Source organism: Pleuronectes platessa, chromosome 9 (assembly GCF_947347685.1).
Source record: "Pleuronectes platessa chromosome 9, fPlePla1.1, whole genome shotgun sequence".
Taxonomy (NCBI): Eukaryota; Metazoa; Chordata; class Actinopteri; order Pleuronectiformes; family Pleuronectidae; genus Pleuronectes; species Pleuronectes platessa.
Window position 1 is genome coordinate 7138013 of NC_070634.1, and position 15868 is coordinate 7153880.

The 15868-nt window shown below is 41.7% G+C and overlaps 2 protein-coding genes across 2 annotated transcripts; one reads left to right on the top strand and one right to left on the bottom strand.

The window, feature by feature from the left end:
* Positions 1-403: 403 nt before the first annotated feature.
* Positions 404-13483, bottom strand: LOC128448580 (protein sel-1 homolog 3). Its single transcript, XM_053431291.1, has 24 exons — positions 13273-13483; positions 11829-12354; positions 11613-11739; positions 11112-11233; positions 10817-10932; positions 10466-10515; positions 10164-10287; positions 9930-10065; positions 9627-9767; positions 9341-9546; positions 9060-9239; positions 6826-6948; positions 6518-6658; positions 6316-6378; positions 6058-6234; positions 5843-5970; positions 5404-5487; positions 5212-5293; positions 4907-4982; positions 4699-4817; positions 4393-4514; positions 3009-3123; positions 2709-2772; positions 404-2538 (listed from the first exon to the last, which is right to left on the bottom strand). Exons 1-24 carry the CDS (start codon positions 13327-13329, stop codon positions 2291-2293), a joined length of 3327 nt encoding a protein of 1108 aa, XP_053287266.1. The 5' UTR covers positions 13330-13483; the 3' UTR covers positions 404-2290.
* A 590-nt stretch (positions 13484-14073) lies between these two features.
* Positions 14074-15240, top strand: LOC128448116 (proteasome subunit beta type-5-like). The gene has a single exon (XM_053430663.1). It carries the CDS (start codon positions 14074-14076, stop codon positions 15238-15240), a length of 1167 nt encoding a protein of 388 aa, XP_053286638.1.
* The last annotated feature ends 628 nt before the right edge of the window (positions 15241-15868 follow it).

Consider the following 15868-nt stretch of genomic DNA (forward strand, 5'->3'; position numbering starts at 1 on the left):
GTAGTAGCTGAAGTACAAAAATAGACCGCAAACACTTCAAGTTTAATCGTCAGTCTGCAGCGCACACGTGCTCGGATCACATGACAAGACGCTGGATTTTATAGCATGTTACATCACTAAACTCTTTGATTAACGATTACGGTACACGCTCCACAAGGGTGTGGAAAATTAAAAGTGGACGCATGGTTGTGGGTGATTCTCTGGCCTTTGTGCACATGCCATGAACACATGAACCCAGTTGGTTTGAAACCAAAGGACTGAAATATGTTGAAATCAAAAACTGTGGGGGGGTTTTCTTGACAGGAATGTCTACTGTATTTGTTTCCCTTCACGTTAATCAAATATTTGAGAGGGTTCAGTAAGATTTTAATTCAACCTAAAGACAAATTACACAATCAACTGATGCTGATCAAGTTATAATAACTTAGATTTTTATTGCACTTTTCAGGGCCACAAGGCCTATCACGAGGCTATTAATTATGAGCAACAGTACAGTGTGACAAATCAAGGTCACAGCAATCAATCAACATCTTTAAACTTATTAAATAATCAAACGAAAAAATCAAGACCGTCCACCACATACATTAAAACCAATTGAATAATTTTGTCCCTTAGGTGGCGATAGTTTTACTTTAGAACACCATTTAAAGAAAAAAAGCTCAGTACACATTTGATACGGCAGAATTCAAACACAGGGTTAGATTTTATTTATAAACTTTAAGCTATACGCCTGTTTTTATTTAACTGAAAAGTTTCAATGCTGGATATAAATCTTATCTGACATATAGATTTAGGATAACAGCATTGATTAAAAGGATGAACATAAGCCTCAACATACAATTTTAATGTTAGACTAGATATGTCATTAAGATAATTATAAAACAAAAACACCATCACACAAAAGTGTCTTAAAACAGTGTTTAATGTTTTTGTTGAAATAGACAGAGACTGACGACATAAGGGACTGTGATAGTTGAGGGAAGAGGGAGATCATTAGTCCATCTCCAAATTATACACAGTCTTCATTCTCAACTAAAGAGTTCCACATGCTGTTGTTTACACTGAGAAACTCCCTATTTAGTAAATGACAGCTCCATGGACACCAGGCGAAAACACTCACTGCTATAAACTGCACATCATCACAACAGTCAACCAGAGCTGTAAATAACTGTTAAGAACTGACTAACACCGCTTATTCCCCATGTTGGCAGGCACAGAGACAAAATCCCTCAAAGGATATCACCCATTATGTGAGTTTTATGAACACAGCAACAACAGCACCGGGGAGGGGCATTACTTTCTGACTAAGACCCCGACAGGGAATCCTAGGGTTTGTTTGAGGTGTCGACCATTGCTATGGTAACTCTTCCTTTCAATCCAAATTCTTCTCCCATAGCGATAGCGAAAACTGATAGTGTCTTATCTTACATTTCGATCAGGAGCACCTGCCCAGCCAGACTAAATCAATAACTGCTGTAATTCCATTGCTCTGGCCTTGGACAAAATGTTAAAGTGCCCCGCATGCTGTCGGTGCATGTCCAGTCTCCTGTGAGACGCTTATCATCAGCGATAGGGACAAGCCTTAATAGCTGACCTATAAAAACACGTCTCTTCCAACGCATCCATCACTGAGGATGATCCTTAAATGTGCAGCCATCACAACGTTCATTTCGCAAGATAAATTAATGATTCGTCAAAGAATTATTCAACATTGAAATCCATTTTAATTGGACTTAAACATTACATAGCAGACGCTTCACTCTACTTCCTTGTCAGCACACCACCAAGAAAAACTAAAAACACACCCCTTCCGACCATACCTTGAATAAAAGTTTAAACTAACAATTTAGAAGCACTTAAATGGCACTTACTTGAAGAAATAATACTTTCTTGATTTTTGTTGTTCTGGGTTTGTACCTCATGGTTGAATGCACTTATTGTAAGTCGCTTTGGATAAAAGCGTCAGCTAAATGAAATGTAATGTAATATAAGCGGTAGATCAGATTCTGCATCAAACAATTTAAATGCACAATAAGTATTTATTTATGTTCCACAAACAAAGCAATGTAAAAATGGTTACTGGGGAAACATTATAAAACTCTGATAGAGTAGCTCACACATTCTGATCAGCACGTCTCTCCTTCCCGTCCTAAAATGACTCACGTGCATCCATAACACAAATGTGTCACGTGACCGCTGCGCTAAGTCATCCGCTAATGTATGTTGTTACGATTTGTTGTGTCTGGGGCTTTGACTGTGGCTACTGGGTCACTCCGCTGGGTATTGTATGTCATAGGAGATGATAGAGGAATGTGGTCCAGAAAGCACACAGGCACACACCCGACAGTGTCACGGCCAAATCGCTGGTCTGTCGGAGCCACTGCTCGCCATTCAGCACAGTAAGCCATAGATTCCCTGCCACTCTATGGGTTCCTCCCATGATGCCATCTTGCTCCCTATTCAAGTTGACACCTTCTTGGCTGACTGGTGAAGTCCTCGCCCTCAGTGGGACTGGACGCCGACCGGAAACCCTTTGTCCTGTGTTGATTTGCAGATTGAAAGGATGAAGAGGTGAGGACTCTTTTTGTGTCAGCCCTGATCATATAGATTTTCTTTTGCTGTGCAGGCCAGAGCAAGAGGCAGGAAAACAGTATGTGGGCAAATGACACCATCTTGTGGTAAATACATGTACATGGGTCATCACTTACCGAGACAGCTCTGAAGTGGTATAAAGACAAGAAGGGCGCAGACAGAAAGAAGAGAGGCATATGCCTATAGAGAAATAAGAATAATGATTTAAATAAATTATAACGTTTTCTTTCTTAAAATAGCAATCTATAGTGGCTTTAATGTCTTATTCATGATGAGTAAGACACATACATATTTCAATTATTAAAAGGTAGATCAAATTATCAAAGCAGGATAATATATATTGTAGGAGTGCAGCTTACTGTGCTTTGAACATCTCTTATACTACTAACAGTAAAAGTTGATTTCCTTGTGCTTACCAAGAGGAGCTGTGCACCGTTCTGAGTCATTCTCCTCCAGGCTGTTCCCATCTGGAGTCCGAGCAGAGCTAAAGAACAGGGTGTTACTGTGTCTTCGTCCTCAGTCTCCGCACATCTTAGGGGAAGCAATAAAAACTGTGTTACATACAATCCCAGTGATGTCAGCCCGTCATATTGTTGCTGACATAACATCACTGAAAGGATTATATCCATAAGTGCAAGTGCAGCACAGACACATTTTAGAACTAGCTTTTCCAAGTGACATTTTAGTAAATATGCACTTTATTGCCAAGAGTGAATATTGTTTTCAAACATACTCCATGTCTGCATAGTAAACAGTGGTACGGCAATTTGTTAATTTGTTATATGCCTCCCAACGGTTTCCATTTTATCTTTGTGTCTAACCACTAAATTTAACTACGTATTAAAGCAACCAGATACACCTAAAACATCTGTGCAGCGGGTTGTGTTTATTAAGGCAGGGAATTGTACAGTAGGCAAAACAGAAAGAGAACAGAGCCTTAGATACTCAATTTAAGTTAGTTGTCGTATTACGTTGTTGTAATGAGAGGACTATAAACCACTGCTGTGTACAAATCGATTTTAAACTGCGAGAATTATTTGTTAATTCTAAAAGGTTCTCAGTCATACTTCATTACCCTGCGCGCAGCAGGGAATTGTCTTCACCCTGGTGTGTGTGTGGGGGGCGGGGGGGATGAGTGTGAGCCCATGGTTCACTTCGCAGCACTAATACATGATGCACACTTGCTCACACAGATTCTCTACCTGCACTCACAGCCCTGTCTCTAGGGGACGGGGAGATGACAGTGAGTGGATGGCGAAATTGGCAGGGTATTAGCAGGGATGGTCTTTTTTTGGTAAACTGGCTTTCAAGGGTTTGGCTCTCCTCCTTATTCCCTTACATATCACCAGCTGACAAAACACAGCCAGCAGGCAGTAAGCTCAGCTAAGCACAAAAACGAAATATGGGGAAACAGCTAGCATAGCTCTTTCCGAAAGATTTCTTTTAAATGTTAAAAGAAATGTCTTGATTATTTATACAAAAAATAAAAAATGTAAAGACAATTTAAAATCATGTTGGCGTTTCTAGCTAAACTAATTGGTTGCTGGTTGTCTATTTACTCATCCAACAGTCAAATAGAGGGTATTCCATGAAATGTTCAAACTCCATCCCCTCTGATAAACCTTAATACTACACCTACACTACTCCCTAGACAGGTCCTGTCAAATATCACACCCACATATTGTTGTAAAAATGCTACTATCATCACTTCTAGGAACCATAAACAACATTGGATTATTGCACAAGCTCAAAACCCACAAATATGTGTCCTATTAGGAATTTTCTTTAAAAAAAAAGCACCTTCTTAACACCTTCTCCACCACAATGTCTTCCTCATCATAATGTGTCACGTTGAACATGCCGCGGACGCTCTGTGGAAGAGCGTGCCCTTGTTGTGCCAAAATCCCCAAGTTGTACATTCCCTGTGAGTCGATGCAAAAATAAAACAAGAACAGCAGGCTGATGAGTAATTCACTGAGAAGGTCTGAGACATAATAACACTGTATGATTCTGTTTGTGTTTTTTACTGCCGTTTGCCTGAGCCCGTCGAACTTTAATTAAGTTTATCATAGGGTGATGAGATTACAGCCCCAGTAAATCTGTCACCTGAGGGCTGCCCGCGAGAGCTGCTCTGCTGTACATCGATAGGGCCTGACCAACCAAGGATAATGAGTCTTCTGGGGTGCCGGAGGAATAGTAATAGTAGTCTCCCATTTTCAGCAGAGCTATAAAAGATGATAAATACTTGCTGTTCATTGAACAGATTGACAGAGAGAAGGAGAGGTTAAAGCCAAATGAAATGAGAGGAACTCACCAGATGGATGGGAATTATAGTTTAATATAGAGAAGTTATGATATCTCCACTGACAATCATAACTGAGATCCAGTTCCTGTGTTTTGGGAGAATGATTGCAGGGGGAGAGAGAGAGCACAGCAATGATGACGGTTATTTTGTCAACCGCTAATAATTCCCCTCCAGATTTGGTTTTCTTCTATTGGTATGGGACCGGAATAGAAGAACTTCAGACCTCCGATTAATTGACATTGGTTTCAGAATTGTGCTCAACATGCAGTTGAAACAGGAGGTGGACACAAAGGGCTACAAGCAGAGACACATACCTCACACAGGTGTGCAGCGTTGCTCTGGGCCAAACCCAGACCAGTTTCAGCTGCCAAGACGTACTTCACAAATGCTTCCTGCCTGTTGGCAACACAATAAAACTCGCGTGAAGAAGCCGGGACAAACAGTAAAGACCAGACAACATGATTAAATGAACACAAGTGAAAAGTAATTGAAATGAATGTCTCGACCTGGAGCCCTGGAGGTAGGCCTGCAGAGCATCTCTGATCATAAATCCAAGGTGTCCGTTCCGTTCACAGACCTTTTTTAGCATTCTGCAGGGGGGGTGAGGGATGTCTGATGAATTATGGAATATAATTTACGCCACAAAAAAATGAAAATATATGATCTAAAAATAGCTTCTGATTCCTTGAGGTCAGTCTAAAAAAAGCCCCTACAGCTGCTACAGGAGCCTCTTTAAATTCATAAGATACCAGAGGAACATTGCTACATATTCCTCTGAGCAAGACAATAATGCAGCGACAGTGGCTTGTATTTTTAGATATGCAAATACTGGGTTCTGACCTTGAATTAGCCACTATCATTGAAATGAGATGCCATTGAGCTGCAGGCTACAGTGAAACAGCCCATAACAAAGCTTTCTACACCAAGCTAATGAAAGCCTCTTACATCACAGCCCTCTCTGCATCCTGAGACACTCCTCCCAGGCTTCCTGTCGAAAGATACCAAGCTGCCTCCACCGATGCAGCGACATGACCAAAGCGAGACGCGTTCACAAAGTACTGGAAAGCAGCTGTCTGTGAATCATATAGAAAATACATCAGCTCATCAATCACACTATATCAGCCTTGAAACAACATTTTGACACAGTGGCAGACTCGAACCTCATTCCTCAGTGGGATGCGTGGGTTTTTCCCACTGAGATGATAAATTCCCAGGTTGTACATGCCGTCAACACTCCCATTTAGCGCAGCTTGCTCAAAGTATTTCACCGCGCTTTCGTGGTCGTCCAGTATGATCCCATGGTACCAGCCCAAACCATTCAAGGCCTCAGTTGAGCCCTGAAGTAAGGAAGCAGACAGCAGTATTCATATTGAAGGCTCATGATGTAAACACACGGATTGATTACTACACACACGTACCATCGCTGCAGCTTTCTTCAGCAGGTGAAGAGCTAGGGTCTGGTTCTTTTTCACTCCCAGGCCCTGAGGGAATCAACATCAATCAGTAAATCAATAACTGTCAAAGCACACACACACACACATATACACACAATAACAAACAAGCATGAAATACCCAGCGTTCCATCATAAAACAGGTTGAGTCTTTATAATGTTATAGCACCTTCATCAGTAGGAGGGAGTAGTCGTACATCGCCAAGGGATCCTTCATTTGCATAGAACTTCTGTGCAACCACTTCGCTGCCCTCACTATGTCTTTTGAGACTCCGTTCTGTCCCCAGTATAGCATTGTTCCCAGGTGTCCCTAAAGATAGTAGTCATTGTTAGTACTAAAACTGCCTCCGTGACTGATCACAGTGGAGAAATAAAAGTTGGATTTAAATCCTTGTAAGGGTTTTATGCATCTTCTTAAGACGGCCCCTATTTGACCAGTTCATCTTTACAAAAGTCCACAAAAAATACAACACATACCTGAGATTCAGCATGCCCCCTCTTTGCCTCGAATTTCAGAAACTGAAAGAAGTCACTCTCCTCATGTGTCAGGCTGTCTAAATCCTCTTGGTTGCTGAGATAGATGTGTTCAAGGATGTATTGCTTTAGAAGAAACAAACAGACTCATTAACCCTGTGAAGCCCCCTGCTGTAAAATGACAACATCACGTTTATCTCTCATGAAAACAAATGTTTTTTAAAGACTATAGTCAATGGGTCCCTCTGTCTAGCCTCACAATGCTATTAGATATAAATATTCATAGGTCTGGCTACCAGGCTATGAACACACGCAACCTGCAAACCCTCGTCAAAGTGCATCACCTTGTTTAATTGGACTGGATATATTAAGTAATTTTTATAAATAGAATATCTAAAAACATGTGAACTGGTTTCAACTGTGCTTGTATGTCTTTATTGTAATTTCCCCACATTGGGTGAGGCTGATAGTCCCAATGGCTTGTGCACCTTTGACAACATGATCACAAGTGGGAAAAAAATGGAATTTTATGTCTTTGATCATTCTAAATGTGTTCTCACTTCTTTAATTTTGAGTTTAGATCAGATTTGCAGAATTCTCAGTAGATAAATTATTCATGGTTGTAGTGATTGAAGCTCTTTCTGTAGCAGTATCTGCATCCTCAAAGTAAAAAATATAGTAAAATCATTGTTTTCTATTTGTTTGCCAACATATCTGCTTGGGTTGCATGAGGCAGAAACTGGTTGTAGAGGTTCTGAGATGATTTAAGGGGATTGTTGTTCATATTGTGGGAACTGATATTTATACAGCTTGATTGTATTTAAGGGGACTGTGGTGCCTTAACGCAGTTATGTGCTCGACTGAGAGCCATTCTATTTTTTTCTAAAACATCGCTATAAGTGTTATTGCTCCTGTTACCATTAGCTTGGGTTAGAAGTGATCTATTTACAGCTTATGACTCAACAAATCTGATTCATCAGGACTGTCTGTGTGGGTGTGGTACAATAACACGTGTAGTCAAATCCTGTTTGTATGAGGGCATTGTTCCAACTGAGTCTCACCCAGTGCAAGCCAGCCTGAAGAGCTAAGATCAACAGAAGAGACATTGATTGAACACTTAGTTGGTCATGTAGGATGCTTGTAATGCTTAAAGTGAGAAGCTAATCAATCGATTTTTCAGGGCTTCACTTGAGATTGGACATAAATTGTTGTACTGTCATCTGCCCTTGTCCTCACAGAGTTGCCAGGTTGATCCAAATGTCACAGCTAGAAGTTCAACTGATGAACTTGGCCATAGCTGACTTCTCTCAATTTGAACCTGCAGCAAGCAGCCGCTGAGCTTAACTCATTGTAAAGACAAAAAAAGAGAAACCGCTGGCTTGGTTCTGGTGACTAGTGAAGTCAGAGTGTCTCACACCCCACCTAGTGGCTGGCTGCAGTATAGGTCATAAATCCCGCCTCTTCTCTGTTCGTGAATGGGACAAAGACTAAACTAAACAGTCAAAATAAACATCAAATAATTTTTTCGATAGTTCTCATTACATAGTATGTCCAAATGCTATGTTTTATGTGTGATTGGTTCGAATTAGTTATGTGATGCTATAAAAATGGGATTAAATCACCTGAGAGCTAAGATTGACTTTCAATTGGTCGTCCCTGTGTATCAGCAGGACCTCAATAAGCTCCCTCGTCCAACTGTTACTGCGCAGAATTCAAAATACGTCATAGGCAAAAGATGGCAGCGTTTGTATCCGGGACATTTTTATTTTTTATTTCTGAATAGTGGGATGATATGGAAAAGCGTTGTACCTCTCAACATACAGTCTATGGATTCTACCAAAGCTAGAATTGATTGAATGATTGATTGCTTGATTGATTGCTTGATTGATTGATTGATTGATTGATTGATTGATTGATTGATTGATTGATTGATTGATTGACAAACCTGGATGCTTATGTAGATCACATACAATATCAAAACTGTTCACCATCTTAGTTTGGTGAGCCAGCATAGTAACTTGTTGATTAGCTGAAAACACAAAGTAAGGCTGAGGCTAATCGAGTTTTGCATGTACTAAGTTACAACTATAGCATTGGACAAACTGAAGTTTTGACCTAGTGATGACATGTTTAGTCCTTTTTAGTCCTTACTCCAGAACCAAAATGGTGAACGGGCAATGCCACTAGCATGGTTAAAAATAATACATCCTTCAATGATTCCAGTTATTTAAACCCACCTTATCTTCATGTATGTACGCCGTGTCAGATTGGCTCTGTAAACCAGCATTGGAGTAATAGCTATAAGCCATGTCCAAGTCTTTCGGAAAGCCATCAATGCCTTGTGTGTGTTTGTACCCTGCATGCATCAGGGCGAAGCGGCCATCCCCTGATGCACCAATCAAACTATAGACATGACCCTGAAACACACAGGAGTCAAAATCATCAGCCATCCTGACAGAAGCATTAAGACTTTAGCTGTAAATGAACGATGAAAGTACAGGGAAAAAACTCTCACTACCTGGTTGTGATCAACTGGATGTCCGAGGCCAGAGAGGTGGATGGAGGCCAACAAGAGTGACGCTTCGTGATTTCCAAAGCAGGAGGATGCTTGTAGCCAAGACATGTGTTCAGATGTGATTTTGATCTGCGTCTGATCCGCAGTGAACATTGCAGCGACTGCCTCTTGAAACAAAGTCGTCCTGAGGCCCTTCATGTCCAAAGATCCTACAGAAAATAACAGTTGGGTGAGTTTTATCATACATCCTTAATATGTGATGATACAGAGTGCAGCCAATTCAAAACACCTGTTCTGACTTGCTCCTCTTTTGTTTGCAGGAGATGGAAAAGCGAGCTATATTTAAGTGGTGTTTCCCAGGTCCATGTTTGTGAGCAGGTTTTTTCACCAGGCTGAACCCAGAGTCGTATGAAGTGAGGGGTGCAGACAGCTGAAATAAAAACCAGAGAGAAATCTGTCAACACTGGTTCTCCCGTATGCAATAGGTGCGCAGTAGTAGTTTTGACACGTTTGATATTAGATCAGGGAAAGGTCGCTCTCTGTAGAACAGTTGTTACAGTGATTTAAAGGACTTGTCAAAATAATATTTCACCTTTGCTGTTTGTTGACAAGTTGTGACTCTCTGTTACTTCTTTTAGAAAAGCTTTTGTGAATGCTTTGATTTCCTGACACTCGCGATGAGTCTTATCCAGCTCCTGCAATGTCTTGAGGTGGAGTTGGTTTTTTATCTGTGATATGAATAACAATGCATTTCACATCGGGGTTACAATCAATACAACAAGCAAACAACGATACCTGACTTGTGATAAGCGAGCGGGCACTTTACCTCTTCAGTTCCAAAACGATAGTATTTGATCGGCCCAAAATACCCGTGGATGCCTGGCAGGAATTTGCTTCCTCCAATCACAAAGTATCCTTCAGTGTCATCATAATGGATACTGTCAGAAAAACTGTAAGAGAGGTAAAACCGCTCAAACCAAAATGTCATGACCACTGTGCAGGTGTTAGTCATCCCTGTTCTATTGCAGCAACTGACCCAATGGCTGCTTTGCAAGGTTGTGTTTTGCTTATTTCCCGGGGGAAAAAATGACGTAAAGAATTTAAATAGGAATCCATAAAACTTCTTACTCGTAAACATGTCTTTGGGTTTCATCATCCCACGATACATACAGCAGCACCTGGAAGCCAGACATAATAAAGCATAAGAGTTCTCAGCAATGTGCGAGAAAAGAAAAGAAGCTACTCAGCTGTGAAAGACTTCAAATTTGCAGCAGACACTGAAATCGCCTGGAGTTTCCCAGCTGGAAAGGAACCATCTTTCAGGATCTTACAGCTGTTCCAAAAAGGAATCAAACACTGCAAAGCCTTGGCACCAAATGAGGCTCAGAAGAGAATGGGTGACTATAACATGTTGCCCCGAGCCATTTTAATTCCTGTGCTTTAACCCACCACCCCGGGGCACACAATGAGGTCCCGTACCTTTGGGTCCTGTATGGAGCAGTCTAATCTAATCCATTTCCGCAGGGGCAACGTTACACTGACTTTGAAAGCTTCTTCTTCTCCTGTTGTCAAACGGGCTTGAATTATGATGTCCCCTACACAGGAGACATGACAGTCATTTCACCACATGAGATCCAGAGCTCTTTATTAATACATAGCACAGTCTGTTCCACAGCCTCACAAAACACACATCATCGCTTACAATCATCCCGTGATACCTGCGTCTAATCCCCTGGACTGGTATCAGGTGTACACACAAGCTGCCGTGACCCACCTGTGTCTGTAAGCATCATCAGAACAGAGTCGTATTCATTTCTCCTATTGAGATGATGGATGATCCCACAGAGGCTGTTGTGACACCGTCTCAGTAGGTAGATCCACACAGATATGGTGACGCTGAAAACCAAGCGTGAAAAATATGACAAATCATTTCTTTGGTCGCTGAAGTGAAACGGTTGAATCTAAAACACTGCGCTTTCTGAAACTGACTGACCTTGCTCTATGTCATGGATCGTAAATAAAAAAGCTTATATGCTCCGGTGCAAAGGCGTCATGATGCTTATAAAGTCATTTAACTTGACAGTGAAAGTGAAGTCAAGTGTGTTTAAACAGCTGTCAGCACGGCCTGTCAATCTGTTGATAGTAACACAAACCACTGACTGAGTATATCCTAACATTTAACATCTAAATCATCTGCTGTTTTCAAGTTTTTCATGCATTCACACAATCTTCAACTGGGAGAAACTAAATCAGTGTGGGGAGCTTGAGGTTCAACCTGGGCTGTGTCACCGCATGAAGACGGCCTCTCTCCAGGGCTTGGTCCACGAAAGGCTGGAACCTGCGGACCATTCCAAAGGTCTCACCAGTACTTGCCAGGGGGAAGTTCAGCACCTCAATGATGTCTATGAACCAAAAAATTTACTTTTAAAAGATGTAATATTAAAGATGTGACATGGAAAAAACAAGAAAGTCATGTGATTAAGGTTCTGACCTGACTCATGTGGACACGGACTGGTCCTGTCTCTGGTCATTTGCCACATCAGTCGAGCAAACCATGACAAAGACTCTGTGGGAGGCTTAGCTGGACGCTCTGAGAGGGGCGTTATCTCCAGCACTTTATAAATACTGAACATTGAGTCACCGTGTCTCCTGGGTACGGTGCCATTTTTCAGATGAACTAGCCAAGCACGAACAGTCGCATTATCAACCTCCAAAGCATCCCTGTTGAAAAAGTCGGCCTGATACAAGATGGATGGAGGCAGTCTGAGCTGCACCTGGTGGATCCTGTAGACTCCGAGTCGGCCGCTGATCCATTTCCTTCTGAAGACCACTAAATCTGTCTTCCTTGATGTGGAGACCACCACCTCCACTGCCAGCTGACATGGCCTGAGGCATCGATACCGCACATGGACGACTGAGCCATCTACCACTTTGTCAGGGGCTGACTTAAACCCTATGAAATTGCCAGGCAGGCTCTCATCGCTCTCCGATGAAATGGCTTGTAACACACACTCTCCCTGGGTGAAGTAGAAGATACATAAATAAAATTGGGTCAGTCAGACAGGAAACATAGATGTTTTTGACAGAGTGTATATTTAATACGAAACTCACTCGCTTTGCATGAACTTTTTGTTCATCCCTGAATTTAAGAATGACGTATGGAAGCATGTATTCAATGGTCTTGAGGAAGTATTTCACTAAGATATCCCCAAAGATCCAAAAATAGTCAACATTTCTACAGAGGTATATTTGTCACACATCCTCCTAAAGGCTGCCATAAAGCAAAATACAATTATGTGGTTGAAAACTGGGCTCCAACCAACATTTGAAGGGAGGGAGCAAATCAAATTTTAGCAAACAGCGGCCATTATGAGAGCGCATTTATTATGAGTCATGTTTCTGACATCATATCGAATTTGAATCCAGGCTTTACTGTCTTTCAGCTCTGTTTTGGTTTCCAACAACTCCTGATTAAAATACGTTGATCTTTTGCTCCACTATATGTTTGTCGACTGATTTTACTCAGAATACAGTTTGTTGTAGAGTTGTATGCAAATAGCTCCCTGTTGTTGGACAGAATTCCACTATGAGAGCTAGAGGTGTGAATCAAAACAATAAGGCTGCCAACTTCCGGACAGCTTTATGATCTGAAACTTGCTTTAGAGCTCAGTGAAGCTGTGGGGGAGCTGTTAATTTATGTGTTAATTCTCTGTATGTTCATCACTATGAGCAAACATTTTCACATTCTTTACAATGCAATGTTTTCATATTGTCACATACACTGTATATATATATATATTATTTTTGTTACAAAAAATGTAATGTATTTGCTTAGAAGGAAACATAACCTCATATACTGTACATATAAATGACCAAGAGTCATATTCAACAAGTGATATGGTAAAGTATAATATGTAATGTAATAAGTCTCTTACCATTGTAATAGCAGCAGTGAAGACATATCCAAACATGAAGGCATGCAACACATTCATTTTTAGTCTTTTGGCTTAAAGTATGAAAATAAATATGGAATCCCTGAGTTAATTTGATTAATACAAAAAAGGTCTGTGTGAAGTAAACTTGGTTCTGTCAGTGCTCGACACTCAGTCGCCTAGTTTACAGACTGGCTCAGCACGCGGCATACACCCTGTGTGATGTAGGAGTACAGGATATTCTGGTGTTGCAGGTTCGTCTGCGTGCGTGAGTTGCATTTAAAGGGCTACCTACATCACAGCACCTAAAAGGCCGGAGCAAACGTACCTCTGCTGTTTGACAAAGATGCTGTTTGATTTATTTGATTTCATTTTCTATTAGGGAACTTTGGGCAGGGATGCATCAAAGCTCAGAGTCTAACTTAATTTGCTGTGCTCGACCCAAGGCTTTGCCATCACCCCACGTCCTTTTTTTGCCTACGCCCACGCAAGACTTTGAAGAAATCTGATCTGAAAAACAACCTGATATTACTGCCAAAAATTAATTACCCGTGGGCTACTGACAGTTTACGCTTCAAAGTCTGCTGAATGAGGCATTGGTAACTGTTGCTGATGGGCTGTTTCAGATGACCATATATAGGTGAGAGCGGTCTTGTTGTCTATATAAAGGATGACTGCTGCCAAAACAGACATCAGCTTCCACTCCAGATGTTATTAAAACCTTTGTCAGACAGCTAATATCTATATTTCAGATTTAACTCGATTCCGAATACTTTTTTCGAAGGCATAAAGTCATTATTTCCCATGGCTTTACAGGATATATGTGATTTCCAGGACATCTTTCTGGATAGAGGAACCTCTTCGCTGCCTTTTGGAAAGAAGACTGGATTCAACTATATGAGAGGTTTGCCCTTCAGCAATAGCACAAGTCTGTTTAATTTTTACATACCAGTTGCAGAGTACTTAGATAAAAGTCCACTAGAGTTTGGGCAAATCAGCCCCATCCAGAGCGCCAGCACTCCCTTATCTCAGGATGTCACCCTGCCATCCCTCTCCCTGCCAGAAAATCCTCTTCTTTCCTCCCCTCAGCCTGTTTCTTTGCCTTTTCCTATTTCTCATGGAACCACCACCCTAGCTTTCATTTTTCAGGGCGGCGTGTTGGCTGCAGCAGACACTCGCTCCAGTTGCGCTGGGTACGTGGAGGGCCCTGCCGCCCAGAAGATCCTGCCCATCCACAGTCACATGGTGAGCACCACCTCGGGAACTTCGGCCGACTGCGCCCTTTGGAAACGGATTCTGTCTCGAGAGCTGCGGCTTTACCAACTCCGCCACGGCCGACGGTTGTCCACGAGCGGAGCTGCCAAACTGCTGTCACACATGCTTCACCCATTTAAGGGAACTGAGCTGTGTGTTGCTGCCATTATGTGTGGGTGGGATGGAGGAGAGGTCCATGGACACCTTGATGACACTGGAGGCACAAAGACTGATCCTGGTGGTTGCACAGAAACAACAAAGGAAATAGACAAATCTGTAGACCCCAGTCTTGAAAAGACTCAGAGCTCCTTTTCATCTGTTGGTGGTCAACAGCCCTTAGCTAGAGAGAAAAGAAATGGCTCTGGACCCTGTATGTTCTATGTGTGCAGTGACGGCACTCGCCTGCAGGGAAATCTCTTCTCTGTGGGCTCGGGATCCCCGTACGCAATCTCAGTTCTGGACCAAGGAGTTAAATGGGAATTGACACTGGATGAGGCCACGTCAATCGCCAGAGAGGCAGTGTACAGAGCCACACACAGGGATGCATACTCAGGAAACCATGTCGATATCTATCACATCTCCTCAAAAGGATGGATTCGCAGGAGCAGGGAGGATTTGAAAGAGGAATATTACAGAGAAAAGGAAAGACGAGAGCGAGGGATAAGACAGATCATGACTTTGTCTGAGGAAAACATGAAACAAACAAAAATGGCATGAGAAAAGAAAGGCGAATGTGTAGGAGTGTTTTGGAGAGACGTGACGGCAGCTCTGCAGCAGATATACTAAATTAGTGAACAGGACAGCCAGTTGCATATTTTTCAAAATGTTTGGGCATGCATATTGTTCCCTTTAATAAACAGCTGATGTTTTCTCTGTGCTGATAATAAAATGTAGGTTATTCTAACAGTTTGTGATTCCCTGATGGTGCAATGAGCTGAAGAATAATATCAGAGCAGGGGCGTCCCTCTATGTCTTCAAGAGCCTCATCTTTTGTGAGAGCGCCTCATCTCCTAACACCTCTCATATACCTAACTAACACTTAGCGTGCACTTGTTCTCCAAAATTTTGTCTTACTGAAGAGATGTTGTGCCTCTTTCAATATCTATAATATAGCTTTAGATAATTGCCTCTATAAAATGAGTAAATGTAAATGTCTAAAAGCATACTGCTGGCAAATATTATGAATCATTCCAAGGTTGTAAGAGAATCACTTACCCATGCTTGTTTTTGTCGTTCAAAAAGAGACAGAAAAAGGGACTAGAGTCGTCCACACTCTACAGATCTGGGGGCGGATGCTCGTACTGTATTGCTGCAGGGAACATATTTAGCTGTGGCAATAACCAGC

Excerpts from the sequence above, each read along its gene's own strand:
- LOC128448580 (XM_053431291.1), bottom strand. The coding sequence starts at position 13,329 with ATGAATGTGTTGCATGCCTTCATGTTTGGATATGTCTTCACTGCTGCT. Across the intron at positions 11,234-11,612 it reads CATGCGGTGACACAGCCCAG|CGTCACCATATCTGTGTGGA; the intron begins GTTGAACCTCAA and ends CTTGGTTTTCAG. Across the intron at positions 4,983-5,211 it reads ACGCTGCACACCTGTGTGAG|GAACTGGATCTCAGTTATGA; the intron begins GTATGTGTCTCT and ends CCCAAAACACAG.
- LOC128448116 (XM_053430663.1), top strand. The coding sequence starts at position 14,074 with ATGGCTTTACAGGATATATGTGATTTCCAGGACATCTTTCTGGATAGA.